The sequence below is a fragment of the Lutjanus erythropterus genome, chromosome 8 (assembly GCF_056507025.1).
Source record: "Lutjanus erythropterus isolate fLutEry1 chromosome 8, fLutEry1.hap2, whole genome shotgun sequence".
In the NCBI taxonomy this organism is placed as follows: domain Eukaryota; kingdom Metazoa; phylum Chordata; class Actinopteri; order Lutjaniformes; family Lutjanidae; genus Lutjanus; species Lutjanus erythropterus.
The window spans coordinates 11,422,185-11,446,017 of record NC_139324.1 but is presented as its reverse complement, the minus strand read 5'-3'; the positions used below and the strand labels follow the sequence as shown (position 1 = coordinate 11,446,017).

Here is a 23,833-nt window from a genome sequence, read left to right as displayed (position 1 = left end):
CTCATTCTAAGGTAAAGAAAAACATGTAGCCCTTGGTTTCATGTGATTATACACTAACAAACGTATAAGTATTGTAGTCCATTTCTGCTATATTTTGCCAATAAACTCCTGTAAATTGTACACACAGAACCTTCAATAGTTCCTGTATGAACTATTTCACCATAAATGCATGAGGACTTTCAGTATTCTGGTGCCTGTACACATGTTTTTCCTATGCATTTTTATTTTTGCCCCTCACACACCCCGCTTTATAATCTGATCGAATATCAAACTTTAATAATCCATAAAATCAACAGTTGATTTCCTCATTCACTGCAACCTATGGAGCAAAACACAGAACACTCAGGAACGTGCCCCCGAATCTGATTGGACAACGTGTGGCCGACGCCTTCTTACGCGCAGCCAATCGTTGCGTCAGCTGTGGCCGGTTCCGGTACATCCTCCTCTGTACAAGAAGCTCTGCCCGCCCCGCCGACCTTCTCGTCACGAGGAGTAGTGCCTGCGATTAAAAAAAAAAACACACACACGCACACACACACACACACACACACACACACACATACACACAGTCGTGCAGGGGGCAGCTAGTTTCACAGAAAGCAGCTGGTCGTGTTCAACGTCGTATTTTCGGTGTTTTAGGGTACACGAGGGAAACCCACCAAGATGGAGCCGCTGGTTGCTGCGATCGACCAGGGCACGAGCTCAACGAGGTTTTTGGTGAGTGACGTGGAGGAGTCGGTGGAATTTGTGGATACATGTCACACGGACTGATACTTTAGTGAGAAAACGCCTGCGTTTTACCATCATTTGGCATTTGTGTGTTTATACGAGAACGTAACTGATAACAAATAACGAAGCACTGGACTGAAAAGTATGTTGTTGGAAGCTGAAATGAACTTTGAATAAGAAATTACGGTAGAGAGGAGGTAGCCCCTGCATACTGCACACCGCGAGGGGAACCCCATACATGTGTATACTATATTGTAGTTCTGTTTAAGTTAGCAGCATGTGTTGTTACTCACTTAAACAACGAATAAAAGCCATCTTCTGAGCGAAGTATATTGTTATTATGAACACCGTGTGACCCCACTGTCGAATGAGTGCAGTCCAATACAGTAAATTACGATAGTGACTCTTCACGGTTTCAGTGTGCAAAACTTAGCACAAAGATCTAGAAGTATCTAGAAGGGCTGCAACGATCAATCGATTATATCTATTATTGAATTAATCTAACTGATATTATTATCTATGTGAATATTTGAATGTGAATATTTTGTGGTTTCCTTACTCCCCTTATGACAGTAAACTGAATGTATGTGTCTGACAAAAAAAAAACAAACAAAAAAAACACACTTTGGAAAACAGCGATCTACATTTGCTGGCATTTTATGGACCAAACCACTAATCAATTAATCAAGAAACTATCTGACAGATTAATCAAGTAACGAAAATAATAGTTATCACCCTATTTTTTTTTAATCAGTTATTGACAATGACAGAGGAAGCAACTAATAAAAAAGATCCAAGTTGTACTTATAATGGAATAAAGGTTAGCATCAACAAACTCTTGTTTCCTTTCACTACATCAGTGTTTCCCAACCCTGGTCCTCAGGGCAGGCTGCCCTGCATGTTTTAGATGTTTCCCTGCTCCGACACACCTGATTCAAATGATCACGTTGTTATCAGGCTTCTGCAGAGGCTTGATGACGAGCTGATCATTGTATTTCAGTATGGTTAATGCATAAATGCCCATAATTTTTGTTTTGAATGTTTTTTTTAACAGTGTAGAAGACAGTATCTGCATTTGGAAAAAAAACTGCACATAACTGTTTTGCAAGTGGTGAAGTATGAATGAGAAAAGATTTGATGATTTTGGAAAAAGTGGTCGTTGAATGCATTTTGTGTGGAAAGCAATGAAAAATGATTCACGGTTTGGAATTGGTTGACATAGATTTCTGTTTGGCTGACTGGGTAAAGAGTTTTGACAGTGTGTCTTCAGTTTTGATAGATTGAAAAAACTAAGAGCACTGCAACATTATTTATGTTCATGATAAAATCTATTTTTGTTGTGAGATGTTATTATCAGGTGATGCTGTCAAGTGGCAACTAGTCTGCTACCCTCACTACCTCAAAGGTTAGGTTATACAAATGGCAATGAGAAAAAAGAGCAACACAGGTTAAGGTAGTTAAGATAAAGTGTAAGATTTTTTTGACTTCACTTTACATAATAAATAACTGTAAATATACACTGGTTGTAGCCTAACTGCTGATCGTGTGATTTAGTGTTTTGCATTATGTTTAAAGTACAGTAATGCATGTTTAAAGATAGACTATTATTACTTGAGTCAGTCTGACTATCTGCATTAGGAATTTACCATTCTGTTGAAATTCATACATGCAATACATTGAAATTCTGTTGTGAAACTTGAGCCAAATCAGTTCTTAAATACTGTAAAGTGAGGTCAATGTAGAAGCATTAGTTAAACCACAATTCATTGTTATCACACTTGATAAATGATTGATTGAAATCCAATCAAGTGTTTTAGTTTACACACAAAGAAATCTGGGATGATAGCCTGATACGATTCATGACCTCTTTTAAAGGGAACTCACTTAGTCATCCTGTTTTGTGAAGTTCTGCACTGTTTCATTAGAAATTGAAATTTCACCACCAGATTTTGTTGTTGCTTTGTTTTCACTGTTGAACAAAACGGAACCTGTTTAGTGAATGAAACTGGGCTTCCTCAAGTAGGTCAGCTGGAAGATCCAGGCTTGGCACTGATTACAGCCGTTTGGAGCTCTGTAAACATAAAAATTCAACTTGCTGTCAGACGAACAGACAGACAGGATTTTTGATGCCTGAGTAGATCTGGTAAACAGTTCTGTGAAATCTGAAAACACAGACTAATTCAGAACTCCAGGGCAGTACTTTGGGGGGATGTTACATTTATAACCCAACCTCTTTCATCCTGTTAGGGAAGATATCTCACATGGATGTGGGAAGAAATTATGGATGTCCACAGCAAACCATAACATTACAACATCTGGATGTTTAGCGACCAGTTCTTTCCCTCTTCTTTGACCCCTTTCTGAGGTCCCTGGCAGAATGCTGATCTGATGACACTTGGGTCAAGCTCACAACAGGTCATTTTAACCAGATGTTAAACTTTAACCTAGAGGGTTGTTTTTGAGGTTTATCGCAAGACCCAAACATGAGTAACCGCGTCACAAGTCATAGATGATGATGATAATGATTAAGCTTTTGAAAAATCCTCAACATAGCTGAGCTTAGACCTCTACATCCTCCAACTTTTTGCAGATTACTTCAAATTAGAGATGCACAATAATATCATCGGCCAGTACAGGAGTTAAAATGAAATATTGCATCAGCCTGAAATGCAACATTTCGACTGATTGACAGGCTTATAAGATGACCCTTTAAATACATGCAAGTGACTCAAGTATGTCTGCGGTTTGGAGGGTTTTGAATTGTCTGAAATGGATATTTACGTTGCTGAGCCAAATCACATTCCCACAACATTTAAAATTTAATTGTCCTCCTTAAGAGCCGCCATCCAGATGAATTTGTGAAAAATGTAGAATTGGAGTTGGAAAATATTGGCATATCTTATATGACTTATACAAATGTAATAGTGTTATAAAGATTATGTTGACTTTGGTTTTAATGCAGTAATTTTTTATTGGATTACAACTTGATTTACCTAGTTTTGCTTGCCTATATTTTACGTCTTGTAGAAGCAGAGGTAAACGTTTGAATTTTGAAAACTTTGTGAAGGATCCTGTAAATTGGTGTCTGTAATTTGTGGTCTTTCTGATTTGTCAGTGTTCATGAGTAGAGAAATTGCTGTGTCAGGCCTGAGACTTTAAAGTGACAGTTGTCCTAACATCAAAATAACTTTTGCCTACCCTCTGTGCACCCTGTCCAGTCAGACGGTTTCAGAGTCATTTGCTGAGGTTTGGAGATGATCTGCCGTCTGTGCCAAAATAGACAGATGGTTTGTAAATGATCATATGGAAACATTGCGGATGGATTGATAACACTCTGGCTATGAGGACACATGACTTGGGGCAATTTTTGGGGGTCCAGGAATAAAATGGAGTAAATTGAACTTATTCACATACGTATTCTCTGAATACACTGTTGTCAGATTTCAAGTCAAATCCTGTTAGTTACATCAGAGGTACTACTTTAACTGGCCCAGTCACACAGTCAGTATCCTGTGACGCAGTGACTGTGTCCTCAGTTGCTGTCCAGCTGGGTGCCTTCAACTGAATGTTACCTCTTTCCATTTCGTGTCAGAGGGGTCAGCCTGTAGCCCACTTGAATCTGTCCGTTTGCCCAGTCTGCGAGGCGATCATTAAGTTTAATGAGTTCGAGGTTGCACTGTCTGTGGCTGGGAGCTACTTGTGGGTCTCATGTTCCTCAAGATTAATGTTTCCCAGTGAGTGTGGTATACTCCTGTGTTGAATTCATATAGCCTGGTAGCCTTGAGGTTGTAAGCCTCTGCTGCTGCTCACAGGACAGTAATGCTACACAGAGGCTTATACTCTTACCTTATTAGAAGAAATGCTGACTTCTGTCTGACTCTGTAGGTTACAGCTATTATATGCTGGCTCATGTTAAATCTTTCCCCCCTCTGTACCAGGGAGCAGTCCTGTGTTGTACCAAATTATTTGTTTTCTTACAAAGATAACTTTAATCAAGACTGAATAATTAATCAAAATATTATCAAAATTGCAATATGGCCACTGAGTGTGATATCCAAATCACAGAAGCTGCAATTTTTTTTTTTTATAAAGGAGCAAAGCAGCATTATTTAAAAAAAACTGTAGTACCGCAGCAACACTCTAGTGTACAAATCTTCAAATTAAATTCCGATGTAAGAAATCATATTTGTGTGGTACAAATGAAAATGAAAATTGGACGCAAAAAATGATCATACCCACAACTCGTGAATCAGATCACAATCACAATATTTGTTAAAATATCTGTCATTATCTGTCATGCAGCCTTACATGAACCTTTTTTGCCTTTTTCACAAGCCCTTCCCTATATGTGTTGTTTTATTTTTAATTTGTGGTCTCTTATGGTTATTTAATTTCTCCACAGGTGTTCAATGCAAAAACAGCCGAACTGTTGAGTCACCACCAAGTAGAGATCAACCAGAGCTTCCCCAAGGAGGGGTGAGTTCCTTGAAGCTTCATAATACAGCTTCAACTGACTAGCAGTTTTCATTTTAGATTCAGTTTACTTCAAATTAATCTTTTGTCTGTAAAATACCGGAAAATGTTGACAGTGCCTGTTATCGTTTTCCAGTGACCAGGGTGACATTTTCAAAGACATTCAGTTTGCTATTGATGTATGACAAAGAAAAGCATCAAATCCTCACATTTGAGAGGTTGGAAACAGCAAATGTTTAAATGTTTAACAGTTATTTGATTATCAGAATAGTTGCTGATTAAATTGTACTTCATTCACGGTTCAGTATTATAGCTTTTTATACAGAAATCTTTCAGAATAACGGATAACTAACTTTACATAAAAACAGATCTAAAAGATGTTACATAATGCATTGTACATGGAAAAAATATGTCAGATTATGACAACTGTAGCTTCCTTTTTCCTTTGAATGATTACTGGGTTACTAAGGTTACAGTTTAACTGCATTTCAGATTATTCACTTACTTTATTTGACGTGCAAAACATAATTGAGTCTAAGGTTCAGATCTCTTGAAGTCTGGTTGATGAACACCCTGTACCAAATACCAGAGGCCATATAATAGGTACCACCTGCTTTAGTCAAAGTCAGAAACATTTGAGGCTGTGTAAATAACAGATATTGCTCATATATTAGGCTTGTATATTTATCAGATTCTGATCTTCAAGTGTAAATCCTGTATGTTCTTCCCTCAGTGCACATATCCTGAAGCTACCAGGGTTTAACTGAGGTCAAGTTACCTCAGCCAGGGCAGCAGCTATTTCCTTCTGTCTTCTCAGAAAGACCTTGAACTTATTTGGTGTATGCAAAAGACTTTTCACCCTGTAACCTCAAACCCACTGACACAGTGTAGCTATGTGATAGGTAACAGGTAGCGACTGTAGCAGCAGCAGCAGCAACACACTTTAATTACAACACTGTATAGTGATGATATTGTATATTTGTATCTCTACAAGTACAAAACATGACATGTTTGTGTCTGTGCACACATCATGTGGGTTTTTTTTATGTTGACATGCTTATATATGGGTTTCAATCAGCTGGGTGGAGGAGGACCCCAAAGAGATCATGCAGTCTGTCTACGAGTGCATTGAGAGGACTTGTGAGAAACTCTGCCAGCTCAACGTTGACGTCTCCAACATAAAAGGTAGGGGGGCGCAGGGAGGGGTGGAGAGGAGATCTGTTAACCACCCCTCCACCTGTAGAACAAAAACTGACTGTTAACCACGCCTTACAGACAAGAATGGGTGGATGGTGGAGTTTTGATTGACATTTATGTTGTTGCTTTTCTGTCAGCGGTGGGTGTGACCAATCAGAGAGAAACCACCTTGGTTTGGGACAAAGAGACTGGAGAGCCACTCTACAACGCTATTGGTGGGTACATTATATGTCTGAGTGGACAAGTATCACTGCCAAATATTCTTATTCACTTGTATAGGGCTGCTAATGATAATTTTCATCATTGATTAATCTGATGATTTTTTTTCTCAGCTAATCGATTATTAACTGGTTTGATCTGTTAAATGTTGGATAATGGTGAAAAATTTTGATCACTGTTTTCCAAAGCCCAAGTTGACATATGTAAATATCTTGTTTTGTCAAAAACGTAAAGATTTGCAGTTTATTGCCTTAGAGGACTAAAGAGACCAGAAAATATTCACACCTGAGAAGCTGAAATCAGAGAATTTGGACATTTTTATGAAAAAATGACTCAAGACGATTAATCCATTATCAAAATAGCTGGCAGTTAATTTAATAATTCATTAATTGTTGCAGCTCTACACATATTATTTAATATTTAAAGGGTGATGTCAGGATTTTTTAATCTGGACCCTGTTTTCACTTGTTTGTGTGTGTTAAACGGAGACAACATTTTTTAAAACTGGTCCAGTAATTGTTCCAGGTTGAAAAAGCCAGGGATTTTAAGAGTTTTTGTAAAGATCCCTTTGCTATAACCTCTGTGGTTACAAACTTGTGAACTTCTTTACTGTAATCTTCTTCTTAAATTGAGCAAGTGAGAAGATTATGTCATGTTGGAAACAGCACAGTGGATGACTGTGTTGCGTCAGACTGCAGTGTCCGATGTCACGTCGAGTCCCTGCCCTCCACCCACCATCCCATGTGATAATGATTCAGTGTAGGAGCTGAGCACATGCTGTCACCGCCCACTCCAGGCCTGTGTGCTAACATTACCAGTAAAAGGGAAGCTTTCATTCTTCCACAGACCTTTAAGTTCAGTTTGAAAGGCTAGTTCATCTGCAAGCTGCCTGTTGGTTGTTCTGTAGATGGAGCGTAAATGATGTGTCAGAGGTGACTATAAATGTTGTGAGCAATGAAATCTTTCAAATGATTCTAATGGCATAAGTTTTTGTTTGTAATAAGTTGAGAAAATTGGTGCAATATGTGTATTTCTTTCAACGACTCATTCTCGGTGTCCCTCTAGTTTACAGGATGTTGTCGCTGTTAGGCAAAAATATCATTTTTTTTAGCTTCATATAAACCAGCGTTACTGGTTTCTTAAAGCCACAATGATGCAAGCTATGGTTTGTTTGATGAATAACTTCAATCAGAAAAGTTTTACTTGGTCATAATCAAATAGTTTTATTTATAATCAGTTATAAAATAACAACAAAGTAACTAGTGGAACTAGTAACTGACGTTTTTTGAAACATGATGTGCTGTGGCAATCAGTTTTACTTTTACCTGACTTGCCTCAGAATTCATACTCTGTACAAGAACCGGCAAGGCCTCAGAGGAGGGCTTGTTGCTAGCTGCCATAGCTGTCGTGCAAGCGACGATGACGGCTCTTACTAGGGCACTCCCTCACTTGACAGGCCTTTGAGAAGCCATAATATTTTATCCGCCTTGTCATCAAACTTGCTGTAAACTGCACAATAAATCGTTGGAGCTTTGCCCACACCCTCTAATGCCACCCAACTAAACTCAAAATCCTGTTTCCAGGATTGAAATGCTAGTTTGCTCTTCAGCTCATAAACTTGATCTTTATCCACTGCCATTTTCGTGAGGGTGCCTGATCGGTACTGCACACGTATACCTCTCAACAGAGATGACAAGGAAGTGGGATGGCTCACTCCTTAGCTACTTCCATTGTCATTTCAATAATAATAATAATGATAATGATAATGATAATAATAATAATAATAACAATGATGATAATAATAATAATAATAATAATAATAACAATTTAATTCTTGTTGCTAGATTTAGTAGCCTAACATAGCATTTTACTTGCTCTGGGCAATCGGCAGTCTTTCCTGTTGACTCAAGCCCTGAATAATCATTTCTTTTCATTTGATTCATGACTCAAAAACAGAAATGATTAAAATTGCTTTATGAAGTTATCCGAGCAGAATTTTAACTTAGGCCTTGATAATAAATCTACTAAGTCAGAAAACTGAATGTTACAAGAAACAGTGCTGACATGGTGTTGAGGGTGTCATAATAAAGCCTTAAATGTCAGTATCCATACTAAAAGTTAAAGTATTGTAGACATTTCTGTTTGATGGAGATGCTTTAGGTTCCAGAGTGTAAGCCGTTCTCCTGTGCTTTGTCTGTAGTTTGGCTTGACCTGCGCACGCAGTCAACAGTGGAGAGACTCATTAGCAAAACTCCGGGCCAAAACAAGAATCACCTCAAGGTGAGAGACATGGATAAGACATCCTTCATTTCTTTCTAGCTTTTAGATTTTAGATTCATGCTGCAGCTTCTCCAGAGAGATGAATAGAATAAGCAGAACATCAAAAAATGAATGAAATGGACTCTTTGATTCTGAATTACTTAATGTCTTTCATATATGGTGGTCACTCAGCAGTGTTTTACTTCAGAATAAAAGTCTGGGTGACTCTCTGTGTTTGGTTGGATGTCTTTTCCCTTTGATTTTCTGATTTTTGGAGTGTTGTCAGGTTGAGGTTTTCTTGCTCCTTTATTCCAAACAGATCTCTAACCTCTATCTTAATCTCTAATCTTTGTTTCTGCTGGTCTCTCTCCAGCACAAGACAGGCCTTCCCATCAGTACCTACTTCAGTGCAGTGAAGCTACGCTGGCTGCTGGACAATGTGGATGAAGTTCGACAGGCAGTGCAGAGCGAGCGTGCCATGTTTGGTACAGTGGATTCCTGGATCATCTGGGTAAGAGCTGCTACAACAGGACCTGTGTCAGAGGGAGCTGAGACTGAAAGTTAAGAAAACAAATACATTTGAAAGAAAAATTAATGAAAATTTGGTGTCTTGTGTTAATCAAAGCAAGGAAGAAACTTTTTTTTTCTTGACATGGGAGCTGTTTCAAAATCAAGTGATAGAAAACAACTTGATCAACTTTCCATTTCACAACATTTGATGCTCTCTAAGTTCAGTGTTATTTTTCCTCAGTGTCTGACGGGGGGCAGGAACGGAGGAGTCCACTGTACAGATGTGTCAAACGCCAGTCGCACTATGCTCTTCAACATTCACACCATGGACTGGGATCCTGAACTCTGCCGGTAAACAATAGTGAATGTCTGTAAGAAAATCCCTGGTCAGCACACCCATAGTTTGCAGAAGCAGCAGGAGTACCAGTGTAGGAAGCTAAGCAATGTACAGGGTCAGTAGCAAAATGTATTTTAGCCACCTAAAAAAAATCAATATCGGTGTTAAGGTACATTATGTTTAGAATATTTTCAATGCTTTACCTTTCTGCCAGACGGCCTTTTCTGACAGAAAATCCATAGGCGAAATCAATCATTTTGCCTTGCAGAACACAGGAGTTGCAGGTCTACTGCTTCCCACGATTGGTTAGTTTTTTGTGTGTGACTGGAATTTGAGAGTGCTAGTTTGGATTCACATAAGTTGCACAATAACACAAACAAACTACCCAACTGAGGCAGTGGTAGTCCAGCAACACCTGTGTTCTTTGAGGTAAAATGGCTGCTTTTGCCGTTGTAGTCTGGCTGAGTGAGTGAGAGCAAGCATCGTTTGGCTTGTATAATGGAAAAGACTGTCTAACAGCAAGTTAAAATGGTGAAAATATTCTAAACGTAGCACACACTTAAATGGTCTAAAATACATTTTTCTGCTGACACTGTCCACAGCAGTACAGTGCTTAGTTTCCTACACTGACACTCCTGTTGCTTCTCCAAGCAGCTGGAGGCATGTCGACTGCCATCTACCGTAGGTAATACACTGACTGTTAACTATCAAATAATCAGAACTATCCGCTCAAAGTCTCTTAAAAAGTCAGGACTCGGTCATGTTTTCTTTCCCAGTCCAATCCAGCTCAAATCACTATCAGTACAATACAGTACAGTCTGTACTTTTCAGTGTGTACTGCATCTGCTCAATTAAAACGCACCACCTTTTCCCATGTATCTTGTTAACTGCTACATTTTATACATGCGATCACAGTGGAGTAACAAGTTGCATCATGTTTGGTGCATCATAAACCTGCATTGTAATTACTGGTTGCCGTTGTGCTGCTTGCAGGTACTTTGATGTCCCAATGGAAATCCTCCCCACAGTCAGAAGCTCCTCTGAAATCTACGGCTGGATGGTGAGCTCAGCTAACCTTCACTGTCTGTCCTGTGGTTTTAGTGATCCTGTTTGGATTTTGAGATAGTCCTGATAAGACATGACCTAAATGTTTTTTCCAGGTAATTCCAGGTAACTCCAGAGCTGTAAACCGAGTCATACTGTGATCATAAAATATTCTGGTGAATTCAATCATGAAACCATTTAATCGCTGTAATGGCTATAGAGCCTGATAAGATAGGTTGTAATTTGTGTAGACACAAAGGCTGTATTGGCAGATGAGTTGAATTATACTCAATTGTATCGATTTTAAAACTGTACTGATGGTCTGTTATTTAAAGTGCAGTAACGGTGCCTCTCCTGTGTATGTGTTGAGGGGACTCGGCTCTCAAATATACTGGTTCTGTTATCGTCTGTCTCTGTTTGTCTATGCTTGTATCTTATCTCTTGACCACAACATGGCCTTTCGTGTTAAACTGTTTTATGCGACATGCACCTTGCCCTGCAGTCCAGCATGGCAGCTCTTTTTGTTTTTTCCCTTTTTATGGGTCAGATTTTTTTTCCTTTTACCTCAGATTGTAGCGGTTATTTACCACTGGGAAGCCTCTACCCCATATCCTTCAAAACTACCATGTCATTTTGGGAAGTCACATTTTTCATTCTGCAGCAAAGTTTCAGTTGAATGAATAACTAGAACAGATGTACTCTCTGGCTTTACTGTACAGTGTTCTGATGCTTGCAGTAGCACATTTTAGTGGAAAAGGTCTTATCTTATCTTGATATTGTCAAATTCTGTCAACCAGAGACACACATGTAAACAAACTTTCTGCAGTGCTGGTCTTTAACTGGCAACAGGATATGATGTTTCAGCTGTAAAAGTGATAACTTAAATAGTAATAAATTCCCCATTAGGCAATAAAAACACTCTGCCCTGACTTAATATTGAAATTGTTACACCCCTCCTTGACTGCTGATGAGAATTTATTACAGGACGATAGAAATTTGCACTGATAATGTACTGAATCACTTAATTTGGCAGGGATTGCTACAGTTTATTTTTTTCTTTAGAATTTATTTTGGTCTGCAAACAGAAATAAGTTCATTATATATAAATCTGAAAATTCATATCGATAAATAGCATCTTAAAAAATGACAGATACTTAGAGCAGTCAAAAACATTACAACCCTTAGAACAGCACATCATATTTAGCAAGGTAAGATGTATCAAACAAAAAAAGAGACAAACAAACAAAAGACTATCAGTTAAGTCATTAAAGAAAAAGAAATCTTTCACGGAGATCACTGTGACATCAAGTATCCAGTTATTATTAACTTATTATTGTATTTTTAGCTACCACTAAGTATTAGCTTGTAAGATAACAGTCACATGTTTGATTCCCTACAGTAGCACCCTGTCCTGTCGAGGCCTATCATTACCAAACTGTGAGAGTCTTCTTTTTTTTCAATGTAGTCACACTTACTGTGGAATGTTTTGTAAAGACTTGAGGTGAGCGCTCACAACAGTCAGTATCGTCATTTGTCCAAACACTAAAAATGTTTTTCTGTCTTCCAACCAGAAATTCGGCTCTCTTTCAGGAGTTCCAATCTCCGGGGTAAGGACTCTTTTACATGTTACATAACTTGATTAAACCATGACATCTGTCTTTTCTCAGAGTTGATGTTTTGTCTGTGACATGGTTTGTGTTACATGTGGCTTTCCTCTACACGTTTGACTTACAGATTCCACTAGAGCCCTATGACACTTTATCCAGGCCAATATTAGCCTTTCACAGATACAGTATTATGTGTCATGCATGTGTCAGATATGAAACTGATCTTTAGGCATTTATAGCCTTCAAATGTCAAATTAGTTTACTGCACATCACACTGCTGCTTAGTTTAGTGAAGCTTATTATAATTCACTTAATGTAATTGCCATTTATAATTACAATTCTCTGCTGTTTATGTTAATTTTTTTCCTTTATTTTTCAACACTAAAATGTCCTATTCATTACATATCTTAATCACAATTCTTTAATAACCTCATTTATGGAATCTTTACCAAAAACGTTTCATTTTAAAAAGTACTTTCAGTTGATTTTAAAATATTGAAATCAGTCTCAAGAAGGTTGTATTAATCAGGTTCTAGTTTCAGGATAGAGCTTGGTTTTGTTGGTTTGTGAGCGAGAGACATTGTGGTGTTAATAAATGCATCAATGGACCATCATGGCCCCATAACTGTGCTCCTTGTCTCCACCAGTGTCTTGGCGACCAGTCAGCTGCTCTGGTTGGTCAGATGTGCTTCAAGGAAGGCCAGGCCAAAAACACGTAAGGCATCCGTTGTTTTCTTCAGCACTCTGCAGCTGGGTTGTTATGATAGACATGCAAAGTAGCATGATGTAATCCAGCACCAGCTCTTCATTTACATGCATACGCAAGATTTTCAGAAATTTAAAGGAATTAAGTTGAGTTGACTTAAAGTAGATTTATCATTGAAGCTGCTATCATCCCATCAGTCTGTATCTGTAAAAGCCCAGCTACAGACAAAAGCTGAAAATTAGAAATTGTCTGTTTAACATGTCTGTTTCATACAGACAGTCTGTACAGCTTTTTTTTAGTTCCAAGTGCCATAGTGAAGATCCAGGCAGTACAATGGACTGTTGGAAATATCATTCACTCTTCTCTCTGGTTTCTGATTGGTCAACTGAGAGGAAAAAAAATCAGCACTTTTAATGTGGACGTCCTGTCAGTGTTGCTGGTAAACAACTGAAGCAATTGATTCCATTATTGACAAAAACATAGCATTAGGCAACCAAAATACCCACCTCTCACGCCCACAGGTTACGTAGAGGTGAAAAATAAAAATCCAAGCGGAAATAGCCTGTAGTTCTTCCTCAACACCAGTGACATCACTGTGACATGACTGGATGCAGGAAGAACAACATATTTTGCTGCAAAGTGCAGAATTCTCCCTTTCTGCTCCTCCACTGCTTCTCTCCTCCACGTACTGAGTCAATCCAAAAAGCTGCAGTGACAATGTGAGCACACTCACTGAGAAATATTAATCACTCTGTTCAAGTGAGAGGAGTTTAGGTTTAAAGTTGAAAGATTTGTCACTGAAGAGATCTTAAAGTCAGCAAATCTGGTGAAAAAGATGACTAAACCCCCAAGGTACAGATAGTAAGGCAAGTTGTGCAGATTTAAGATAACAAAGTTTTTATCTTGTAGAAAATTGGAGCTGTTAAATATATTCTGTTTTGTGTTTCCTTCTGTACATTTTAATCAACTTTGAAAGCATAGTAGGCATAAACAAAAAAGAATGTAGAATTGTGAAGACCTCCATCATTCAGACATAAGGTAAATTATAAGTGAATTCTGCTATTTCTTCTTTGAGCTTTGAAGAATGTGATCAATAATTGAATGACTAGTCACTAACACTAATCTGTCTTCCATTGTTGTTGTTTAAAGGTATGGGACCGGTTGCTTCCTGCTCAGAAATACAGGGACCAAGGTAAGATTGGGCCCCAGGAAATAATCCATGGGACAAATATTTTAAATTCTGTTCATGTTCTCTGTTCTGTTGTTGCTTCATACGCTGTTTTTCCTCTGACACTGTCAGCCTGTGATGTCAGACCACGGCCTGCTGACCACAGTGGCCTACAAAATGGGAAAAGACACGGCTCCCTGCTATGCACTTGAGGTGTGTGGAAGCTTTCATTTGTACTTCTCATTTTGAACGTCTAACCTCACCTACACATTGCAGTAATGTTCTCCACGGTGTGCCCTAGTTTGTTATTTAAACCTGCCTGCTGCTCTGATGTGATTTGGGACCGATGTTCTTTTCTCCTCCCAGGGTTCAGTGGCCATCGCAGGGGCGGTGGTACGGTGGCTGAAGGACAACATGGGCATTGTGCAATCCTCCAAAGAGATTGGTACTTACACTGCATCATTTTAGCTAATCTTATCTGAAATTCATGATACATTCTTATACAAAATACTATCACAGCTCCCAAGTGAACATCTTTCATATCTGTCTGTCTGTTAAAACACAAAAACAACTCTTCCTCTTGTTTCTTCTCACCATCTCATTTCAGAGACACTAGCAGCAGCAGCTGGCTCATCTTATGGCTGTTATTTTGTGCCGGCTTTCTCTGGACTCTATGCCCCCTACTGGGAGCCCAGTGCAAGAGGGTGAGACAGTCAGCTGTTAAAACACACGTCTGAACCATCAAGTGTCACCTGACCCTGAAATGAGGACAAAAGAAAAAATGTGTTAATAACAATGTGACACTAGTTTGATTCTGGAACATTTTTTTCTTGTATAGATTCTAGTTTGTTTGTCCAAGACATGTCAACAAAGTGAAAGCATGAAAAAGTGAATCAGCTGACCTAATAGTAATTGTAAAGTGTTTTGAATCTGTTTCCTGGTTGTTTTCCAGCATCATCTGTGGGCTCACTCAGTTCACCAACAGGAACCACTTGGCTTTTGCAGCCCTTGAGGCTGTCTGCTTTCAGACCAGAGAGGTGAGCAGAGTCTCCTCTCTGCTTCTTCACACCATTTTATCCTTTTTATTCCTCCTGAGAAAATTACATACAACAACAACGACAACAGCAATGCACAGCAAAGGCATATTGCCGTTGTACCTTTTAATCAAACCACACTGTTTTCTATGATGGTATCTACAATTGCATTTCTGAAATAGAATACATTTGTGGATGCCTGCAGTAGCATTGTTTCCAAGTGTGATAATCAACGGGTGATAATCTACACTGTCATCTTGGAATTGTTGTCTCTTTTTTGCTGGAGAGAAGAAAAATACTGGGAGAATCGCCAGTTCTGCCTTTCAATTCAATACCTGAAACTGAAAGCTTATTTTGATTGATTTTCTATTTAATATTGAAATTGTTACACCCCTCCTTAACAGTACGTAAAACATTGAAAAGACCAAGTCACCAACTTAATTTCAGTAATGCAATTGTTATGTTGGGTATAAAAGGTTGAGGTTCAGCGTGAACACTGTGGGCTGATGATGGTTTGTGTTTACGTGGTACGTTGTGTGTCTCATTCAGATCCTTGATGCAATGAACCAGGACAGCGGCGTCCCTCTGATGCAGCTGCAAGTGGATGGAGGCATGACGTCCAACAGGTTACTGATGCAGCTGCAGGCCGACATCCTCTGCATCTCCGTAGGTAAGAAGACTCTCATAACGCACACGTGTGTGAAACATGGCGATGAAACATGGCTGTCACCACGAAAGAGGACCTGCTCCCTCTACCGAAAACACAATTCTTATTTTTAGATGATTTGACACTAATGAAAAGATTCCTATGAATATTATATTCCATCTCTGTCATACTCTGTCAATAGATCCCCATAAATCTTACACACTAGACCTTTTGAATTAAACATTCTAGCAACACAAACAGCTCTGAAGTTTAGAAATCTGTTTTGTCAATATGAGTAACCATTGACACAAATCTGAACCTGGACTTTATACCCTCTCTGGTTCATGACTTTTGTCCCATTTTAAAAACACACATGAACTTGGACATTGATGGACAAAAGTGAGGTAAGAGCACAAATCAACTGGTGTGTACATAACCGTGTTTTGTATGTTACATCATTAGTCAAATTTCATCCGTATTTGCGGATACCAGGAAACATCTGCAGCTGTCAATACTTATCCAACCCTGGATGAGTATTTCAGCACTGCTGTTACAAATATTGTGTCACCTGCACAGTAAAATACAAAAGAATAGAATAGATCTTTATTGTCATTGTGCTCAGAGAACTATGAAAATCCATGTACCAGCTCTTGAGCAGTGTGCAGTATAAAAAATTAAATGTGGCATAAAAATATATAGAAAGACAAAGTCAGTATTATTGTAAAGTAGCAGCATATGGGATGTTCTGTGCAAGACTGCATTATGTGCTATATTGTAGCAAAGCATGTAATGAGTGTGATTATTATTCAGAGTATTAGTGCAAATTTTGTGCATTTTTCTTAACCAGTAGTTTAAACAAGTGTTAACAATTGATCAACCATCAACATTAACCAAACAAGCACACATATTTTCCCTCATTTTCACTTTTTTTTCTCCCTCATTTCCCCCCTCATTTAAAGTTTCCTTATTCAAACAAATCTCCCCGTCAGACAAAACAATGTCAAATGAGGCACAATTACTACCATTTCTAGACTATATTAACTGTCATTTAATATTTTTTTAATTGCTTAAATTCTTAATGGTGAATAAACAGTTGATAATATTTAACATCCCTAGTTGTTGATGGAGGGTTCACGTAAAAGCACATTAACCTCAACATGTCCCTCCCTAATTATCTGTCCTGTAAAACATTGTTTATTTGAGTGATTCAGTTGCTCAGTTTAACATTTTTTAATTTTGAGGATAGGGACTCAGTTGATCAGATGGATTGATCTTAATGTTTTGCTCTTTGTGTTTCTACCTGTGCGTCCGTCTCATGTTGGTCCAGTGCGACCCACCATGTCGGAGACGACGGCTCTGGGTGCGGCCATGGCGGCGGGGGCAGCGGAGGGGGTGGGGGTGTGGGACCTGAGCCCCGGTCACCTACCGCACATCACGTCAGAGAAATATGAACCTCAGATCAACTCTGACGGTGAGGAAACGCCCTGTTGAAATGTGTTAGGCACTTTTTAACTACATGAACCAGTTCTGCTTGATTCTTACGGTGTATCACCTCACTTGACTGGTCTGTCTGTCCCCGCACTAACAGAGAGCGAGTTCCGCTTTGCCCGGTGGAAGAAAGCTGTCCAGAGAGCCATGAACTGGGAGACCACAGAGCCTTGCTGCAATGCCAACGGTACATGTTTGTCTTATTAAGACTCCAGTAGCTGTATAAATCTGTGACATGCAGGAGTTGTTTTTAGTAAGATAACATAATCCTCCTAATCTATTAGTCATGCAACAGGCAAATTTGCTCTGTGTCAGAAGGGGCCAGCAAATAGAAGCAACAATAAAAATAATAATAAATAAGTAACCATTGTATAAGCAATATAAACAAGAGGAAATAGACAAGATTGGAACAGTATATACAATATAAATAAACAGACTCAAGAGCTGAATTTACACCATTGCACAAACCACCATATTAATTTGCACAGTTGTAATTCTAGTAATGTTTCCTGAACAGTAAATGAGTGCAGGAGTCTGACTGTGGTCCATATGGGATGCTCTCTTTCTTTTCCGCTGACAACAGGTTTAGGAAAGAAGATGAACGGCACCCCCTGGGGGGTCCCTCCCACCCCTCCCCCCACCAGAGCAGACCCCTAAGGTCCGGCGTTTGTTGGTGCTGCATGCCATGTGTGACAAAACACTAACTTGTTTATATTGTGACTGGGCAGGACTGTGGCATGGTCTCATCACTAACACTGTGTGTTGAAGGGTTGGCTCCAATACAGATGTTTTCATTTCCAAGACAGACGTTTTCTTTAATTTTTTTTTACCAGCTTTTGCTTACCTGCTGAATGAGGAATAATTATGACTTTAAAGAACTACTTCACATAAAACACTAATTGAATAACTTCAGATTTTAAGTTAGTTATACTTGCCAGAATCTCCATCAAATCTGTTGTGGATGACATAGTGAAATGAACCCTCTCTGTATTGGTGCAGCCCTTGTGTTTATGTTGTTCCGGTCTGCATGTTTCTCTATTTATTACTTTTTCACACGTTTCCCCAGCTGACTAAAAGGGGCCGTTGCTCTGTCATTAGCTTGGTTGCAGATTAAATTTTAAAGGTTCAGAAGGTAACTTTTAAAAAAGTCAGATTTACTGTAACTGTCACTATATCCTGAGAGTAAATATAAGAGACCGATAGTATGTGAAAAATCAGTTTCCTCTGGCTCCTCCTAGTGCTCCTAGTGGTAATTGCAAGAATCCACCATGTATAAATGAAATCAACCAATCAGAGCTTGGAGGAGTCTCTGTCGCAGGTCACTGAGACAGAGCTTCCAGCCTAAAACGTTGGTATTTGATCCCCTGGGAATGAGACTCAACCACCAACTCTGTTTCTCCAGAATCGCTTACTCCGTTCAGTTTTGAAGGTCCTCTGTGCAGTGTCTTGATTGCAGATACCTTGTCTCACCCTCCCACCCGTATCTAGAGCCAGTATTTTGTTTACCCTTTCTAAGCTGTTGCAGCCTTTGGAGATATAACAGCTTGTTCTAAGATAAAACACAACAGTTCCTATCTTCATTATATACTAGTGATAAAATCTTAAGTCAAATTTCTGTTTTTTTCAATCCAAATGCTGTTTTTCCACTGGCCCGTTTGCAAGATAGCCTTATGGCTACAAAAATGCAGATGAAAGGTCTGGATATTAATTCAAATTATACTCATGCATTACTCTATGTAATCTACTTTTAAAATTAAGTACAGATTTGAAAATATACTCATGATAGTACAAGTACCTGAAAATACTACTTAATTACAGTAATATCAATATTTGTAATTAGTTACTTCCACCCATAAATATTTGCATAAATCACTGCTAAAAGAAAAGTTTCATGTCTGTAGTCATGATGGTCTAAATCATGCAGCAAAGGCAGAGATATAGACTTTTAGTCCATAATGTGAGCCAGAAACACTGGATTTGTGCTACATTTCCACACTGCCAGTTAGTAAAATTGAAGTTGAGCTGAACCCACTCTGACCCACAGAACGGTTACAGTAGCAGAAGTTACATGACAGAACAACGGCCCCCGTGGTTTACACGCGTTGAGTTTCAAACTGAACTAACTGCTCTGCCTCTAAACTTCAACCAAAGAAAACTGTTTGGCTGTTGATCTGTCTGTTCTGTGGTCTTTCTGAGAATAAGAGTATTTTAATAACACAACATAATAATCTTTTTTTCCCCTCACAGATCACCAGCAGTAAATGATGGGAACATGGAATTATGGAGCAAGACTGAAAGAGGAAAATGTGCTCACAGTGTATTAAGGACTTGACGGCGGCATGATGTAATATTCAGTCGTTTCGGGTGATGATGCGTAGCCTGCTTGCAGTAGTATCCCAAGACTATGATATGAGTGACACCAGTTTATTATCAACCTCAGCTGCCTGCTGGAATGAGGAGTGACACAACCTGCGGAGCGAGTGTGGAACCCGTTCTGATGGAACTTCGTTTGTCTTCCTTTTCTGAAAAAGGGAAAGTGTTCTTACACCATCCTTTAGAACTATGAAGTTGCCCTCTTCTTGAGCAGTGAAGCAAAGCTTAGGGAAAATCGGGTGCTCCTCGTCTGAAGTAAAGAGCTGCACTATTGTACCTCACCACTGTCACAAAATGAATACTGTACTGTTTTTTAACTGCCTGTTCTGTACATAGTGCTGGTGTTTGTACTCTTTTTTTCCTAATCTTTGGAATGTGGGGGATCCACACATGAACTGATGTGAACAGATGTTGACTGGGACTAATGCAATTCTTGAACGTGGTTGCTGCTCAGCTTCTGTCCTGTTAAAGTGAGGGTTGTTCTTTAGAGGAACTAAAATGGAAGTTGACATGTTTGTCAGGGATAGTTCAGATTATCTGAAATAGGGTTGTATGAGGTCCTTACTTACCATAGTCAGTGTGTTATATGATAGACGGTGGCTGGCACACCCTGAGTTTGGAGAAGCAGAATGGGTATTGGTGTAAGAAATTAAACACTTAAAAAATAATTTTAAGTGTACACAATATTTTGACCACTTTACTTTGCTGTCAGCCTTTTCTGATGGGAAGCCAAATATCACTCTCTCCGAACGAACCAAACTTCTTTGGAAAAAAATCTGTTATTTTACATCGCAGAACATGGGAGTTGCAGGTCTACCGAAGTGGTGATCAATTAGTTTGTGCTGTTGGGTGGTTCTTTGGTGGATCTGGACTAACCTTTTAAAAGACAGAAGTCACACAAGAACACAAACAAACAGACCGACTCAGCGGTAGACCAGCAGCTCCCATTTTCTGACAGGTAAAATTATTGATTTCAGTGAAAATACTCTAAATATCATGCACGCTTAAACTGTTATTTTGAAGTGTTGATGCTGACTCTGTCCACAGCTTCCTACGCTGGTACTCCTGCTGCTTCTCCAAACTGGAGGTGTGTTGATTGCATCTACTATACTGACTATGAATAAATACCTCATACAGCCTTACATCAAAAATCCAAAACTATTTGTTTTCATGTGACATTTGGGTCAAAAAAATAATGTACTGGATTTTTTTATAATGGGCTTAAACTGTTTTGGAACAAGGGGGAAATAACACTAAAATGTTTTTTAAAGTTTTCTATTCAGAACTGATGTCAAAGTGATGCTTTTCAGGCTCTCATCAGCACTTTATAATTTATCCTGTGTATGAAGAGGAAGATTGTGGGAGCCGTGCAGGTTGTTGAAAGAAACGTGTTTTAACCCAATTATTTTTAGAAAGTTAAGTTCATCATTACTGAAATCAGTGCTCTGACTATGAGGAATACATCTGTCCACACATAAAAAAAACATTAAGATGAGTCAAAGCAACATTTTGATTCTGTTCATATAGAATTTCATGTTTGTGAAACGTAAACATGACATTTTTTAAATCCGAGCCTTCTTACACATCCACTAATGACAATTTTAAAGCTGACTTTAATTCAGAATGAATGAAAGTTATTTTTATTCAGATTCGTCTTCATTTAAAGGGAACATTTGGTTATGTTGCTAATTTCTGGTGACTGGATTTATATGGACTCCTTCAGAGGCAAGTGAAGAAAAGATTCTGGTGATGCATTCAAGTCTGATCTTTGTTTTAAGTTTTGCAAAGTGGAAAATTTTTAGTTAGAATATTTTTTTAAAGTGTCGCTTGTGATGATAAAAATTTTGGCTGCAAGGGGTTAAAGTGTACCACTACCTCATGTTCTATCTACAAGTAAAAGTATTAATGCTGAGTTTCAATTTCATATTGTTGTATTAGCACAGTGGTGCATCTCAGCCTCTTGTGGCTGAAATGAGTATTACAACAACAAAACACTTCATTGTTCTCAAGGCAAATGTTCAAGGCAAATGTCAAACAAAAGAGATCACCAACTTTTTTCCTCACTTGCCTCACAGGGCTTGTAGATGTGATGTACTTAAAAAAAACTTTGTCCATCTTTGTAAGTGTGAACCAAATCATCCCAGATCCTATCTGCTTGCCTGCCAGTTTTTTTTTTTTGTGTAATTTGTTTGGCAAGATGTACAGCAAGAGTCCTTTAGTTCTAGAGGAATGTATAGATGCTGCAATAAACAATGAACTTGTACAATAAAGAGTGCATCAGCACCACACATGGTTTATATCAGGTGTCTTCATTATAATTAGAAAAGTCTACATAATAGGAATGAAGCAAACATCTAAGTCAATAGAGATTTAATAATCCAATCAGGTGAAATGAAGGTTAGAAAAGTGAGCATTTCTGTTGAACAGGACATCCACAATGTTTGTTTACATATACAAAATACTTTTACACAGCTCACAGGAGGGAAACTGGCCCACATAATGTCTGATGTGTGCCCACTACATGGCATCCGGTTCAAAGCAGGAAGTTCATGTCATAAAAATGAGCAGTTCTTCAAAATACACAGAAGAAGAAGAATCAGTCCAGGATTTCATTGGCTTGAAGGGTTCAGCGGGAGAACTGCCTCCTGTCCCCTTTTCCTTTGTTGACGTGCTTAAAGAATTTGGATTTTTGCACTTTGTTGGACTTCTGGTATCCAAAGCCGCCTCCACCACCTCGCTTCTGCAGCTTTACACCTTTACTGCTGTTGACGTCTGAAGAGAAGCTGAGTTAAAGAAAACATTTTTTTTGCACTTCTATTCACTGTGTGGAAGAGTATTCGTGTCAGACACAAGAGGAAAAATGAGAGGGATTGAGAAGTAAAACTATTGAGAATAAATTTGAAATACTATTTAGACTCTTTTTTCTAAATGCAACAAAACAAAAACAAACTTCCTCTTAATTATTTTTCTTGCCTGGCAACAATACTTAGTAGTACTATATTTAATCATTAAATTTTATTACTGACATGCAATTTTAAAAAAAAAAATTTCCCTCTCTTTTATTCCTTTGAAAGAAATATCTTATATATTTACTGTAATTCATAAAACAAGACATACAAAGTGTCAGAGATTAAGGAAACATGTTTGTTGAAATACTGGTTTCTCTGACAACACTACAGCCAGTGTCCTTTCTATTCTGAGCCGGAATGACCATTTTAAATTGCCTGTTTCACATTAATCAGAGTTCAAGTTGATGTCATAATGTCCACTGAATGAGTGTCTGTTTAAGAAGTAGATGTTTATAATTATTAAATTGAGCAATATGTTCATGGAGTCTGGAAGGCAGTCAGTGGCTTTTTGTTTTCAGGATAACAAGCTTAACTTAACATTGACAGACAACTGACAGTTATAAACCCTTGATTAACTTGCTGTATACGACTCATCCTTGCTTGTTATTGTCAAATTACAATGCTGTGCTTGTCTTGTGCTCCTGCAGCCTGCCTGAGCTTCCCCGAGTCTGGGGAGGAGTGGACTTTATAGACTTTATATTAAATAGAGTTTCAACATATTTAATATCACATCTACAGCTCTAACTGGCTTTCTGGACTGCAGGAATCATTTTTCCAAGTGCATATTGCACCTTTAAAGTGACCCTAATATGCTGCCATAATGAGGAATACAAATAATATTTTATGTAACAGAAGACAGTCTTAAACACCATAAACACAATTTTCAGTTTGAAATACAACAGTGAGTAAGAATCACAGCAAAGGATACTCAGATCAACATATGGAGGCACTTTGAAGCCAAAAGACAGCGCCACCATGGGGAGGTTCAGGGTGTTGACGCTGTAGATCTGTTTGAGCGAGTGGGAGTCGTAAGCCCTCACGTAGGACTTGTAGGCCTCCTGGGCTGACTTGTGGAGATAGTAGTTCTTCTCAATCAGCTTCTCCAGCTAAACAACCAGAGGCCATGAGAAATGAGGCTCGAGTGATCAGTTGCATTTACACAACCACAGATAATTAACAACTTAATTCTGTATG

At 38.6% G+C, this 23,833-nt stretch overlaps 2 protein-coding genes across 3 annotated transcripts in view; one reads left to right on the top strand and one right to left on the bottom strand.

Annotated features, from left to right (window-relative positions):
* Window positions 1-548: 548 nt before the first annotated feature.
* LOC146322516 (glycerol kinase-like) lies at window positions 549-22,078 on the top strand. Its single transcript, XM_084724523.1, has 20 exons — window positions 549-717; window positions 5,132-5,205; window positions 6,281-6,387; window positions 6,537-6,614; window positions 8,819-8,898; window positions 9,251-9,388; window positions 9,629-9,738; window positions 10,718-10,784; window positions 12,340-12,375; window positions 13,023-13,090; window positions 14,231-14,273; window positions 14,382-14,462; window positions 14,616-14,694; window positions 14,857-14,953; window positions 15,202-15,286; window positions 15,833-15,953; window positions 17,257-17,400; window positions 17,518-17,604; window positions 18,001-18,075; window positions 19,665-22,078. The coding sequence occupies exons 1-19, from the start codon at window positions 664-666 to the stop codon at window positions 18,072-18,074; spliced, it is 1,623 nt and encodes a 540-aa protein (XP_084580649.1). The 5' UTR covers window positions 549-663; the 3' UTR covers window position 18,075; window positions 19,665-22,078.
* Window positions 22,079-22,246: 168 nt separating this feature from the next.
* Window positions 22,247-23,833, bottom strand: part of ddx18 (DEAD (Asp-Glu-Ala-Asp) box polypeptide 18) — a 45,219-nt gene continuing 43,632 nt past the window's right edge. For both annotated transcript variants that reach the window (XM_084724520.1, XM_084724518.1), the window contains 2 exons: window positions 23,568-23,745; window positions 22,247-22,562 (listed from right to left, as the gene is read on the bottom strand). In XM_084724520.1, the coding sequence (XP_084580646.1) occupies window positions 22,417-22,562; window positions 23,568-23,745 (324 nt within the window). In that variant the 3' untranslated portion in view covers window positions 22,247-22,416. The remainder of the gene's footprint in view (window positions 22,563-23,567; window positions 23,746-23,833) is intronic.

What these genes read in the sequence shown, in the direction of transcription:
- LOC146322516 (XM_084724523.1), top strand. Translation starts at nt 664, where the DNA reads ATGGAGCCGCTGGTTGCTGCGATCGACCAGGGCACGAGCTCAACGAGG. An exon ending in CAGAGCTTCCCCAAGGAGGG is followed by an intron (nt 5,206 to 6,280) that starts GTGAGTTCCTTG and finishes GGTTTCAATCAG; the next exon opens with CTGGGTGGAGGAGGACCCCA. An exon ending in TGGGATCCTGAACTCTGCCG is followed by an intron (nt 9,739 to 10,717) that starts GTAAACAATAGT and finishes TGCTGCTTGCAG; the next exon opens with GTACTTTGATGTCCCAATGG.